Source organism: Felis catus, chromosome B1 (assembly GCF_018350175.1).
Source record: "Felis catus isolate Fca126 chromosome B1, F.catus_Fca126_mat1.0, whole genome shotgun sequence".
Classification (NCBI taxonomy): Eukaryota; Metazoa; Chordata; class Mammalia; order Carnivora; family Felidae; genus Felis; species Felis catus.
This window is the reverse complement of record NC_058371.1, coordinates 154,834,787-154,846,801: the sequence shown is the minus strand read 5'-3', so window position 1 is coordinate 154,846,801 and position 12,015 is coordinate 154,834,787. Positions and strand designations below refer to the sequence as shown.

The following is a 12,015-nucleotide window of genomic DNA, read 5'->3' as shown; positions in this document are numbered from 1 at the left end:
AAGGCTGTGTGCTGCTCCACTCCTGCTTCCTTGTGTCACCAGCTCCTCATCCGAAGTCAGAGACTAGTGCATCTGATGGACGGCATCTAGCTGAGTTGCCCAGGGTAACCTCTTTGCAAGACAGGCTGGGAAAACAGATATACATCCATTTTGTGTCTATAAATCCCTAATAGTAGAGAAGTTTCCAAACATGGGAGCACAGTGTAGATGTTGCACAGCCTTCTCCTTCCTCAAAAGAAATATATTAAAATTTATTTGTTTTTATTCTCACTTGACTCCAAGATCCAGGGATAAGGATGGAGATATCCTCATCTTAGTAACCAAAGTAGTCAGGATAGTGCCTGGCACTTGGTGAACTGATATGAATTCATACTGGAAGGAAGACATAGGGATTGATTTATTTTAAGAAACAAATCCATATGGGGGTACCTGGGTGGCTCAGTCAGTTAAGCATTGAACTCTTGATTTCAGCTCAGATCATGATCTCAGTGTTCATGATATCAAGCCCCACATCGGGCCCTGCGCTGACAGCACAGAGCCTGCTGGGGATTCTCTCTCTTCCTCTCTCTCTGTTGCATGCTTGTCCCTTGTTTGCATGCACACTCTCTCTCAAAAATAAACATAAAAAAAGAAAATGATACAATAAAAATATGTTAAAAGAAGGTTCATTTTACAGAAGATTGCATGGAAAGAAATAGTCATAAGGGAAAAGATGAGGTGGAAGGATGTATGGAGAAAGTGACCTTGAAAGAACATGGTAATTGAATTTTAAGACAGATAAGGATTTTGAATTCTTGTTTGTTTTATTGCAATTGAGATAAAATTTACATACAATAAAATGCACATAGCTTAAGTATGCAGCTTGATGAATTTGATAATTGTATTTCTTCTGTAATATTACATAAAATAAGATACAAATCTCTTCTATTACCTAGAAATTATTACCCCTTTCCAGTCTTCTTACCCTTTCTCCCCATCTGATTAAACTACTCTCTTCTCACTCTTGTCTCTATAGACAGATTTTGCCTGTTCTTAGACTTCATATAACTGGAATCAGATAGAATGTACTCTTTTCTGTCTGTATTCTTTAACTGAACATAATATTTCGGGGATTCTGTCATCATGCTCTAATAGTGGTTTGTTCTTTGCTCTATCAGTCATTCTTTATTGATGCATAGTATAATGCTTTATATTAATATTCCATCATTTATTTGTCTATTGATATATTTTTGTGTTATTTCCATTGGGGGAGTATTATGAATAAGAACGCTATTAACAATCTTATACAAGTTTTTTTTTTCTTTGCCGATATATGTTTTCACTTATCTAGAAGGGGTAGATGTTTGACTTTGTAAGAGATCACCATTTTCCAAATAGTTGAAGCATTTTCCGTTTGCCTCAGCAGTGGCCAGGAGCTCCAGTTGTTCTACATCTTTATAAATATTAGTGTGATCAGTCATTTTGATTTTTAAAATTCCAGTGGGTATCAAATGGTATCTAAATGTGCTCCTTCATTTTTATTTCAATAATTATTAATGATGTTGATAATGTTTCATGATTTTTCTAACATATATGTTTATGTCTTTTGCCACTTTCATGCGTTATTCTTTTTTTGTTGATCAGCAGAAATGCTATAGAGAGTCATGAGTTTCATATGTATTATTGTTAATACTATATTTTGATAGACACATTTTTAAATTTCACAAAGTACAGTTTACCACTTTTTTTCTTCTATGGTTAATATTTTTGGGTCTATCCAAGTCATCCTTGCCTACTCCAAGATCACAAAGATCCTACATTTTGTTCCAGAGACTTCATGGTTTTTATGTTGAGGTCTATGATCTGTCTTTAAGTTTTGAGTATGGAGTGAGGTAGGGATTGGCATTCATCTTTTGAAATACCAAAATGTAATTTTTTTCAGCATCATTTGACATTTCTTTTCTCATGAATGACTTGGCACTATAGTTAAAACGAATGTTTAATTTTGTTGTAAATAAGTACTGTGTGGATTTGATTATCATGTAATTAGCACTATCTAAGTTAAATGGGATGTGCGAAATAATCAGAGTTTCTTCCCAACTTATAATTCACATTTACATTTTTTTCAGGAGAAATTAGAGTGGCCTTTGTCCTGTATAACAACTTGGGTCCTTATTTGTCCACGGAGAATGCCAGCATGAAGTTGGGAACAGAGGCTATGTCCACCAATCATTCTGTTATTGTCAATTCCCCTGTTATTACAGCAGCAATAAACAAAGAGTTCAGCAATAAAGTTTATTTAGCTGATCCTGTGGTGTTCACTGTTAAACATATTAAGGTAAGAAAATGGCATGTTAAATTTAGCTGCGTGCATTATTTGTATTTGTTACAGCATGAACATGAAGTATATTAATTTTCCGTCAATTTTTTTCTTATTATTCAACAGGTAAGCAATTCATTATGTATAAAATGATAGTGGTGATTTTTTTTTTCAGAAATGAAGGAGGATAGTAATTCTTTAACGTGTAAATGCTTCTGGTAAAAATATTTGTAGATGGATTTATAAATATGTCTCCATAATTAAAAAGAGCTGGCAATACATTTAGTGGAATTGGGCATGACTTCATATATGATGTTACAAGTAATTATGTCTTTGTACATAGGTATATTTTTATGTATGTAGAAAGATTATATTGTAAATTGAACAAAGATTTCTGAAGACCATGTTTTCAGAAGTTGATTGTTTAAATTCTTTATAATGTACACTACTTTGAAATTAGTTGAAGGCATTCTGAGACATTGATACTAGTATTCCATCAATATTAATTTTTTAAAAAGTAAACTTACCTCTACTCAGAGGAAATAAACAACATATATTCAAATTTGCTTAGGCTTGATGAGGCCCACTTACTTTAAAAACACTGGTATACATATGTTTTCACTCTTATGTGGATCCTGAGAAACTTAACAGAAACCCTTGGGGGAGGGGAAGGAAAATAAAAAGAGGTTAGAGTGGGAGAGAGCCAAAGCATAAGAGACTCTTAAAAACTGAGAACAAACTGAGGGTTGATGGGGGGTGGGAGGAAGGGAAGGGTGGGTGATGGGTATTGAAGAGGGCATCTTTTGGGATGAGCACTGGGTGTTGTATGGAAACCAATTTGACAATAAATTTCATATATTAAAAAAAAAGAAAAAAAAACAAAAAACACTGGTATACATCTCCATAAAAGTTGGAACAGAGGATGAACTTGTGTTAAATGTAAAGAAAAATGCCTATCTAATTTACGTGATCATAAAGTACTTACTGGCTTTATTGATTTTTTTTTTCCTTGTAGCAGTCCGAGGAGAATTTCAACCCTAACTGTTCATTTTGGAGCTATTCCAAGCGCACAATGACAGGTTACTGGTCAACACAAGGCTGTCGGCTCCTAACAACAAATAAGACACATACTACATGCTCTTGTAACCACTTAACCAATTTTGCAGTACTGATGGCACATGTGGAAGTTAAGGTAAGATATATACCATAAAATAAAGATGTCTAAGCATATGGTCAGGATACCATTGTAAAAAGCCCTAACTCCACAGACCAGTCTTACTCAAAGATTTTCCACTTTTCTAGTAATTCTATTCAGAAACTCTCTATGGTTCAACCCATATCCTCCTGGATGATTCAAAGAAGCCTTTTTTGTTCTATTATCAACATAGTTTATAAAATTGAAGTTCACTTATAGAGTAAAATTGTGCTTATAAAATTCCCCTTAGTCTCATCTGTTCTTACTTTGTATGAATAAATGAGATCTCATGAACAAAACAAACTAGGACCCCCAGGATCTGGTAGGTTGGAAACTAACAAGCTATGCATAGGATTAAATATGCCAAAATGACTCTTGGGAAAATAGCCATTAGCACAATAAAAAATGCCTGGCAATGCAAAGGGCTTAGCAAATTCTAATATAATGCAGTGAGTTTTGTCCATTTGAGAAAACCCTATTCTAAGGAAAAATCCAGGTGATAGGTAGTTTCCAAAGTCAAAAACATAGCTAAGTTGGCTGTATCAGTCTCCTCCCGGCATGATGTTGGCTGCCATAGGAAACATGAAGAGGATTTAATTTCAGATATACTTAGGACATAAAAATACAAAGAGTTTATTAGCCTGGTTATAGAGATTGATGGGTTAGTACCAAGAAAGTATACACTTAACAGTTTCTCTTCTCATCTCCCTGATGTCAATAAAAAGAGAGGAAGGATTACTCTCCAACATGTTTTCAAAGATAAAACTGTGGCAAAGGTTTTATCTACTTGATGTCATTTTTCCAAATGATTTCATCCAAAATATTCTTTGACACTGTTGAATTTAGAGATAGTATGGATATCCCAGAAGGAGACCCAATCCAAACCCTGTTAGCATCTTGAAAGTAAATTACCTTAGCTGTGTCAGCACAGTTGAAATTTTGATCTTTAAAGGACTACATGCGCTATTTTGTCAGAATGTCACAAATTGATCTAGTTTAAGCAAGACTGGCTATACCAACAAATGTTAGATTTAAACCTGAAATGTGTGAGTGTGGCTCTGGGATTCTATTTGTCCATTTAGGGAATAGATTTAAACACAAAATGGATCTTATTTGAAACAATAAAAAAATATCATTTTTTGTTCAAGGCTTTGTATAGCAACATCTCCTCAATCCATTATGCAAGAATTCGAACGATGACAATTATTGTAGGTCAACAAGAGATAATATAAATGCAAAATATTTTCCCTTAGCTGTTAGTCAGACACCCTAGATGTCTTGGTTTTCAGTACCATAGTCTCATGATTGCCAGTCAGCGTCATTTTGATCTCACAGCATGCTTTTGGCACTTGAAAAACAGAAAACAAGCAGTTTGAACAACACTACAAGTCCCAAAGAAATACACTAACCAAACTTACATTAGACTAATTTCTAAAATAGAACACCAATTTATCTGTGCACAGTGAGAAATACAGCAGCCAGTTGGAATAGATATTTGTTGTTCGCTTGTCCGTCACTTTCTAACTCCACAGGAAAATATATGAAGGAAATGATTTTACATTGGGTGGTTTTGTTTGATGAGCTTGGGAAGAGAGCAAGAGGAATTGAGTAATCTCATAGCAGTTGCCGTTAAGCTGTGGTACCCTGATGCATGGGTACCCCGATTCCTTCCAGACTCCACATGTGCACCATACATGCTGCCCTTACCTATCATATATGTTATCTTTGCTGTTTATATGGAACTTTTTTTTAAAATCAACATTTTGAACACTTAAGTAAAGGTATTGACATGTTGGCTGCTACACGGGAAGCTCCCGGTAATTGTTAAGTTTCTCTTTCCCATCTGCCAGAGGTAATTTTTGCTCCAGCATTCCACGGAAGCTTCTGGCCGTCAAGAAACTCACATTTTTGATGGGGAGAGGGAAGTAGGCAAGGGAAGAGAAGTGAAGGTGCAGTCATAATTTTGATAAGTATTGTAAATGAGATTTCCACTGTGATTTCATAATGCAGAGGAAGGTCATTTATTAAGTCAGGGCTGCTCAGAAAAGGTTTATCAAAAAATGATTCTGTTCTGAAGGATGAATAGGATGTATTTAGTAAGGCAACGTGAGGAGAATTTGCACTGACCGCATTCTTGCAACACTTTCTTCACTTTACCTTGGGTATACCCCTCCCTCTTGTTTCTTTCCTTCCTCAGTGGCTGGTCCTTCTTAGATTCCTTTGCTGATCCCTCCTCATCTCTGTGACCTCTCATTGCTTCTCTGGCCCAAGTGGAATCTTAGATCTAGAATAGGCATTATCTGTTCTTTGTCCCTAGATGATCTCCTATACTCATATGGCTCTAAACATCGTATGATTCCCAGACTTCTATCTCCATTTTTTAACTCCAGACTCCTAGATTCAGCTGTTGACTTATTATATCCACTTAGGCTTCTGATAAGTGTCTCCATTCTAGAACTACACTTCTGTGTAGTTCTGCCCTTCCTGGTGTTCAAGCCCTAAGCCATGCACCATTCTTGATTTGTTTCTTTTCTTCATTCATACCACACCCCCACCCTATGAGCATATCCTGCAAGATCCAGGATCTGACAGATTCTCAGCATCTTTATCACTACCACCTACGTTCCAGCCACTGTCATCTATCCTTCTGATTCTAGTTACAGACCCTTCATTGGTCTCCCTGCTTCCCTCCATGCCCCCTCTTAAATTTATTCTCAGTATAGTTGCCAGAGGGGTACTCTTAAAATGTGAGTCAGACCTACTCTTGTCTGATTCATTCTCAAAAATCAGTTCTGTAATCCCTTCAAAATGCAAATCATGTACTTCATATCCTTGGTTGAATTTGAATGACTCCTTATCTCAATAAGAGCAAATCCCAAATTCTGGCCTCTTTAGCATCTCTTGACCTTTTTTCCTACTACTCTGCCTCTTGCTCACTTGGCTTCACAGACTTCCTTGCCTTCCACAAACACATCAGGTATTATTAGTTAGACCTGAAAGTCCGCCCCCTCCTCTTACCCCCCAAACAGCCACATAGCCAACTTCCTCAACTCCTTTAAGTCTCTATTTCACTGTCACCTTTTAAAGAGGCTCACCCTGTCCACACTATTTAAAATTTCAGATTACCCTACCCGCCCCCCACCAAATACTCTGAGGAATAAATAAGGTAAAACAGTTCACTGACCTACACTTTGTAGTTTATCAAGTCATAATTTATCAAGGGAAAGAAGGGCTAACACTGATTTTTGAATGGGGTGGTAAGAGAGATTTCATATTATTTTTTTTCTTGAGAGAGTGGGGGAGAGTCAAAGTGAGAGAGTGAGAGAGAGTGTTAAGCAGCCTCCATGCCCAGCTCACCCAAATTGGAGCCCTACAAGGGACTCGATCTCACCACCAAGGGGCTAGATCTCATAGCTGTGAGATAATGATCTTAGCCAAAATCAAGAGTTGGACACTTAACTGACTGAGCCACCCAGGCACCCCAATTTCGTATTTTTAAAGAAGAAACGGTCAACTGAGTAAGTCTGAAGATCTAATTGGCCTTAATAAACGATTCATGAATCAGGTAGTGTCCCATCTAAAAAGTAGAGAGGAAATCTGATGATTTGTACAAAATACAAGGCTTTTATAGGAGAGGAGAGGACACGGAAGCTATTAGCAAAATAAAGTAAAGGACTGTTTCAGGCAAGGTCACCTTCCCTTGGGTGAAGGGCATGGATCTATTCAGGTGTAATGACCTCACCTTTGGGGGGTGGGGGGTGGGGGTGGTAGAGGGCCTATGTGAGAGATTACCTCATGGGTACTAGCCAGAAAATTCCTGACTGGCTAAGAGTTACATTTCTTAGGGTAGGTTGAAACTGCAATTGGGGTTAGGTATTAAGCCCCAGTTTGGTGATTTAGCCTAAGTGATGCCATTTGGGGGTCTGTGGTTTCTTCAACAACAGCTGGGTCAATTGAGGCAGGTTAAAAAAGGAAGGAGCTGCTTCTACCATAGGGTGGCAATCTTACTGGTTAATTATTTGTGAGTTTGCTTCTATTATCTATTGTCTATTCTTTAATAAGATTGTAATAAATGCTTTAAAATAAGGTTGACCATTTATGTCACCTCTAGCTCCTTCCTCGACTCACATTGTAATTCTTTGAGAGATTAAAAAAAAACAAAAAACAAAAAAACAAAACCTTCCAGGGCACCTGGGTGGCTCAGTTGGTTGAGTGTCAACTTCGGCTCAGGTCACAGTCTCATGGTTGGAGCTCACATGGAGCTCGCTGCTGTCTGTGCAGAGCCTGCTTTGGATCTTCTGTCTCCCTCTCTCTCTGCCCCTTCCCACTTGGGGGAGGTTGTCTTTCTCAAAAATATATAAATGTTGAAAATGAATAAAGGATAACAAAAAAATTAAAAAAACCTTTTTCCTGTCAGTTCAACTCAATATTGATTTTTATTATTTTTAAAAGTCTTTACTTTCCTTAGTTTGATGTTTGCATCTCTTTCTTTTCCTGTGTTTTGTGTATTGTCCCCACCCCAACTTCACTCCAGTCCAAGTATAAGCATTGATTTTGCTGTTTGAAATCATTGCATTTATTTCTTTATTTGGTAGTGATTCAAAATAGTGACAATTTAGAAAACTTTAGTGTCATATCATAGATTCTGTGTCAAATATTTTATAGTTAAACTTTTGCTAGGCTCGAAGAAAATAGATAGTCTTATGTTGCAAGTTTCAACGGTTGCTCCTGAAGGAAAGTACTTATTTTTTTAAAAAGAGTATTTTTATTTATTCTTTAAATGCCAAAATAAAAATTATTTTGAATTTAAGCAATGATTTTATTAGTGAAAAACAAAATGCTTAGTTTATGATATTTAAGGTTATATACTTCTATTACCAAATTTTTATGCTCATTTTTTAAATTTTACCATATAAATTTTTTTATTTTTTTAATTTTACCACTCAATATAGGATGATGGGACTGAGGGAGCGGTAGAGATTAAAAATCATAATTGGCATATAGTACTTTAAACTATGTGTTTATTTAAAGAAAAAAAAACTAGAAGCTGACAGGTTGGATACCTTCCAAATACGGGATATTCCACAAAAAAGAAAATGGTCAAACATGTAAGACTTTGTTATATTACTTATCTTGAATAGTAACTTTATATTAAAAAATTGACAACCTTTTTGGAACCAAGAATTATTCTTGGATTTTCGTAGTGAACCATTTTATAATGATGCATTTCCTTCATAGGTTTATTACAATTTAAAATTATTTCTTGGCTAGTATGCTGTTTTATTGTCTACCTGTCTCACTATACACTAGTGTGGTATTAAGGGCAGAGAGAAATGAAAGAGTCAGCCATGCAGATCATCTGGGGAAACACTGTTCCAGGTACATGGGACAAGAACAATATCCTGAACCAAGGGTGATTCTGATGTGTTTGAGGAACTTCAAGAAGAACAGTGTAGTGGGAGTGGAAAGAGTAAGAGAGAAAGTGCGTTAGTGGAAAAAGCCAAAGGGTCTAGAGTGGAAGGTTTTATAGGACCTCAGAATGAATTTGGGTGCAGGTTTTACTCAAAGTACAATGGAAAGCTGCAGGAGAGTTTTGAGCATATGTTATATAAGTAATATATTAAATGGCTTATATCTACAAGTTTGAAATACATACGAAACTTCAGCCATACCCAGACCTTAAATGTTATATATACTTCCTTAAAGTGTGGGTTAGTTTTTACACTGAGGAATATATACTTTGCAAGATAGCTTATCTCTTTTAGTTCCTCTGAATTTTAAGTTCCTTGAAATCAGTTACTATATTTAGTCTGAAGTCCAACTTACCTAGAACTAAGTCTGTACCAATTTGTGATTTTCTAGAACTCATTACATTTTTGTCTAGGCATTAATTTGTCTAAGTTAATTTGTCCAAGAAGCAACACATCCCTTTTAGTTAATAAAAGAACGACAGCACCACCTTCCTCAGTGACCTACACCCCTCCCTCTGTACCAGACACTTGCAAACACACATCCTTTAATTTCCTAGGTCAGAGAGAATATTTACAATTTCACATCACTGTGAGCAGTAGGCAAGGGAGATATTTCAAAATATGAGTGAGTGTGAAGGGAGAATTTTCTTCTCACCACCATGGCTCCCAGAGTACCACATGACCTCAACTCTAATGCTCCTTTGCATAAATAAGGAACGAAGAGTGCTGTCTCCCTGTCACTTCCCTCTAATCTACACTGGATCACCAATTGCCTACAGTCTTTTTCGTGTGACTTCTGATGAAGTTGCTCTAAAAGGGGGAAATTATTAGAAGAGGAAAGTTGTATGGATTCTTCCCTCTATCTCTGTACAGGATAGGGAGGAAAAGAAGAAAGGTAACCTATCTGGTGATAGCAAGGAGAATACTTTTTTGCATATGCGTTTGAGAAGAGGAATTGGCAACTGGCCAGTGTCAAACTTCTTAAGTTTGTGAAAGGAGCAGGTACATCCAAAATTAGCTATTTATTGGGGCACCTGGGTGGCTCAGTCAGTTAAGCGTCCGACTTCCGCTCGGGTCATGATCTCAAGGTCTGTGAGTTCGAGCCCCACATCTGGCTCTGTGCTGACAGCTCGGAGCCTGGAGCCTGTTTCGGATTCTGTGTCTCCCTCTTTCTCTCTCCTCCCCCGCTTATACTCTGTCTCTCTCTTCTCAAAAATAAATAAACGTTAAAAATTTTTTTTAAATAAAAAAAAAAACAAAATTAGCTATTTATAGAGAGAGAACAGCTGAAATTATGGATTTGAAGAAAAATAAACCATTAAAAATTCTTCTTTCTTTTTTCTTTAAGTTTATTTATTTATTTTGAGAGAAAGAGCACAAGAGGGGGAGGGGCAGACGGAGAGGGAGAGAGAGAATGCCATCAGCACAGATCCCAACACGGGGCTCTAACATAGGAACCCGGATCATTACCTGAGCCAAGATCAAGAATTGGACACTTAACAGACTGAACCACTCAAGTGCCCTTGTTAAAAATTCTTCTATCACTTTTTTCTCTAGTCTTTTTATAGAACTTTTATTAAAGAGTTGAAGGGGGACCTGGGTGGCTCAGTCAGATAAATGTCTGACTCTTGATCTCAGCCCAGTCATTTTCTCATGGTTTGTGGGATGGAGCCCTATACCAGGCTCTGTGCTGAGCCTGAAGCCTGCTTGGGATTTCCTCTCTTTCCCTCTCTGTTTGTTCCTTCCCTCATTCTCTCTCTCTCTCTCTCTCTCTCTCTCTCTCTCTCTCTCTCTTTCTCTCTCAAAATAAATAAATGTTTTTTAAAAGTTGAAAGAATGGTACAATAAACAATAAATATACAATAAATTTATACACCATTTTTCTGAATTTACATTTAAATTTTTGCTGCATTTGACTCTGACTTTTATGTGTATGTATGCATATATATTTAGCAGTATTGTTTGATTTTTCAAAAGTAAATTACTGACTTTATAATACTTAATTCCTAAGTCTTCCAGCATACATGTTTTAAGAACACAGACATTCTGTCTGTTCCATAAATGCACACGGGAAATTCAACATTGATAAAGTACTACCCTCTAGTACAGAAGCCATTACAATTTTTTCCAATACTTCTAATGATGTCCTTTATAGCCTTTGATTTTCCATGTAGGTCCCAATTAAGAATCATAGTTTGCCTTTAATTGCCACATCTATTTAGCCTTATTTAATGTAGAAGTTTTCCTACCTGTTTTTGTCTTTCAGGAAAAGAACATTTCGTAGAATCCAGGCCATTTGTCCTGTAGGATGTTCCACAATTTCAATCTTTCTGATTATTTTCTCATAATTAGATTTGGGTTAAACATTTTTGGCAAGAAAACCCTGTGGGCAATGCTATATATCCTTCCTCTTGCATCAAGAGGCCCCTTATTAGAACATTGAATAGGACATTGAACTTTTTGTAACTAAGAGGAATCTGTTGAAATATATTTGAAAACTTGATTTTATTAATCTCATTTTAAAAATTGTAATGTGTTTACTGTACCCTTTATTTGTTTCTCAAGTAGTTGATGATTGTCTTTGTGAGAGGCAAAGCTTATGGTCTAATTAGTAATACAGATAAGTAATCACTAAAATCAGAATTTCGTGAGAAGTGTCTTATCATTGTGGTACAGGATGCTATGGAAACACATCAGAACAAGCTTTAACTTGTCCTTGAAGTGTCAAGGAATATGTTCTAGATGAAGGCACATAACTGTTTAAGCAAAATGAGAGAGACAGGGTTGAAGTAGCATGAAATGAGCCTAGGTTTTTGTGGTTTTAAAGTATATTTTTTCAGTAAAATTTGTATTTTTAAGAGTACTAATAACGCTCTCTCTGTTTTAGTTCTGGGTTGTAGTGGAATTTTTAAGTAGAAAGAGACCTGTGGTCTTCTCATACCCAGAGTGGATCCTCATACTTACAATTTTTAGGTTCTTTATCATCTTTAGTAAATAAGCTTGACTAAGAATAGGAACTGGAGATTCATCTGCAGTTCTAGTGAGAAATA

The 12,015-nt window shown here is 36.3% G+C and overlaps 1 protein-coding gene across 29 annotated transcripts in view; it reads left to right on the top strand.

Moving 5' to 3' along the window:
- The window catches only part of ADGRL3 (adhesion G protein-coupled receptor L3), an 823,449-nt gene that overhangs the window by 701,787 nt on the left and 109,647 nt on the right, over nucleotides 1-12,015 (top strand). For all 29 annotated transcript variants that reach the window (XM_045056306.1, XM_045056308.1, XM_045056303.1 and 26 more), the window contains 2 exons: nucleotides 2,109-2,317; nucleotides 3,315-3,491. In XM_045056306.1, the coding sequence (XP_044912241.1) occupies nucleotides 2,109-2,317; nucleotides 3,315-3,491 (386 nt within the window). The remainder of the gene's footprint in view (nucleotides 1-2,108; nucleotides 2,318-3,314; nucleotides 3,492-12,015) is intronic.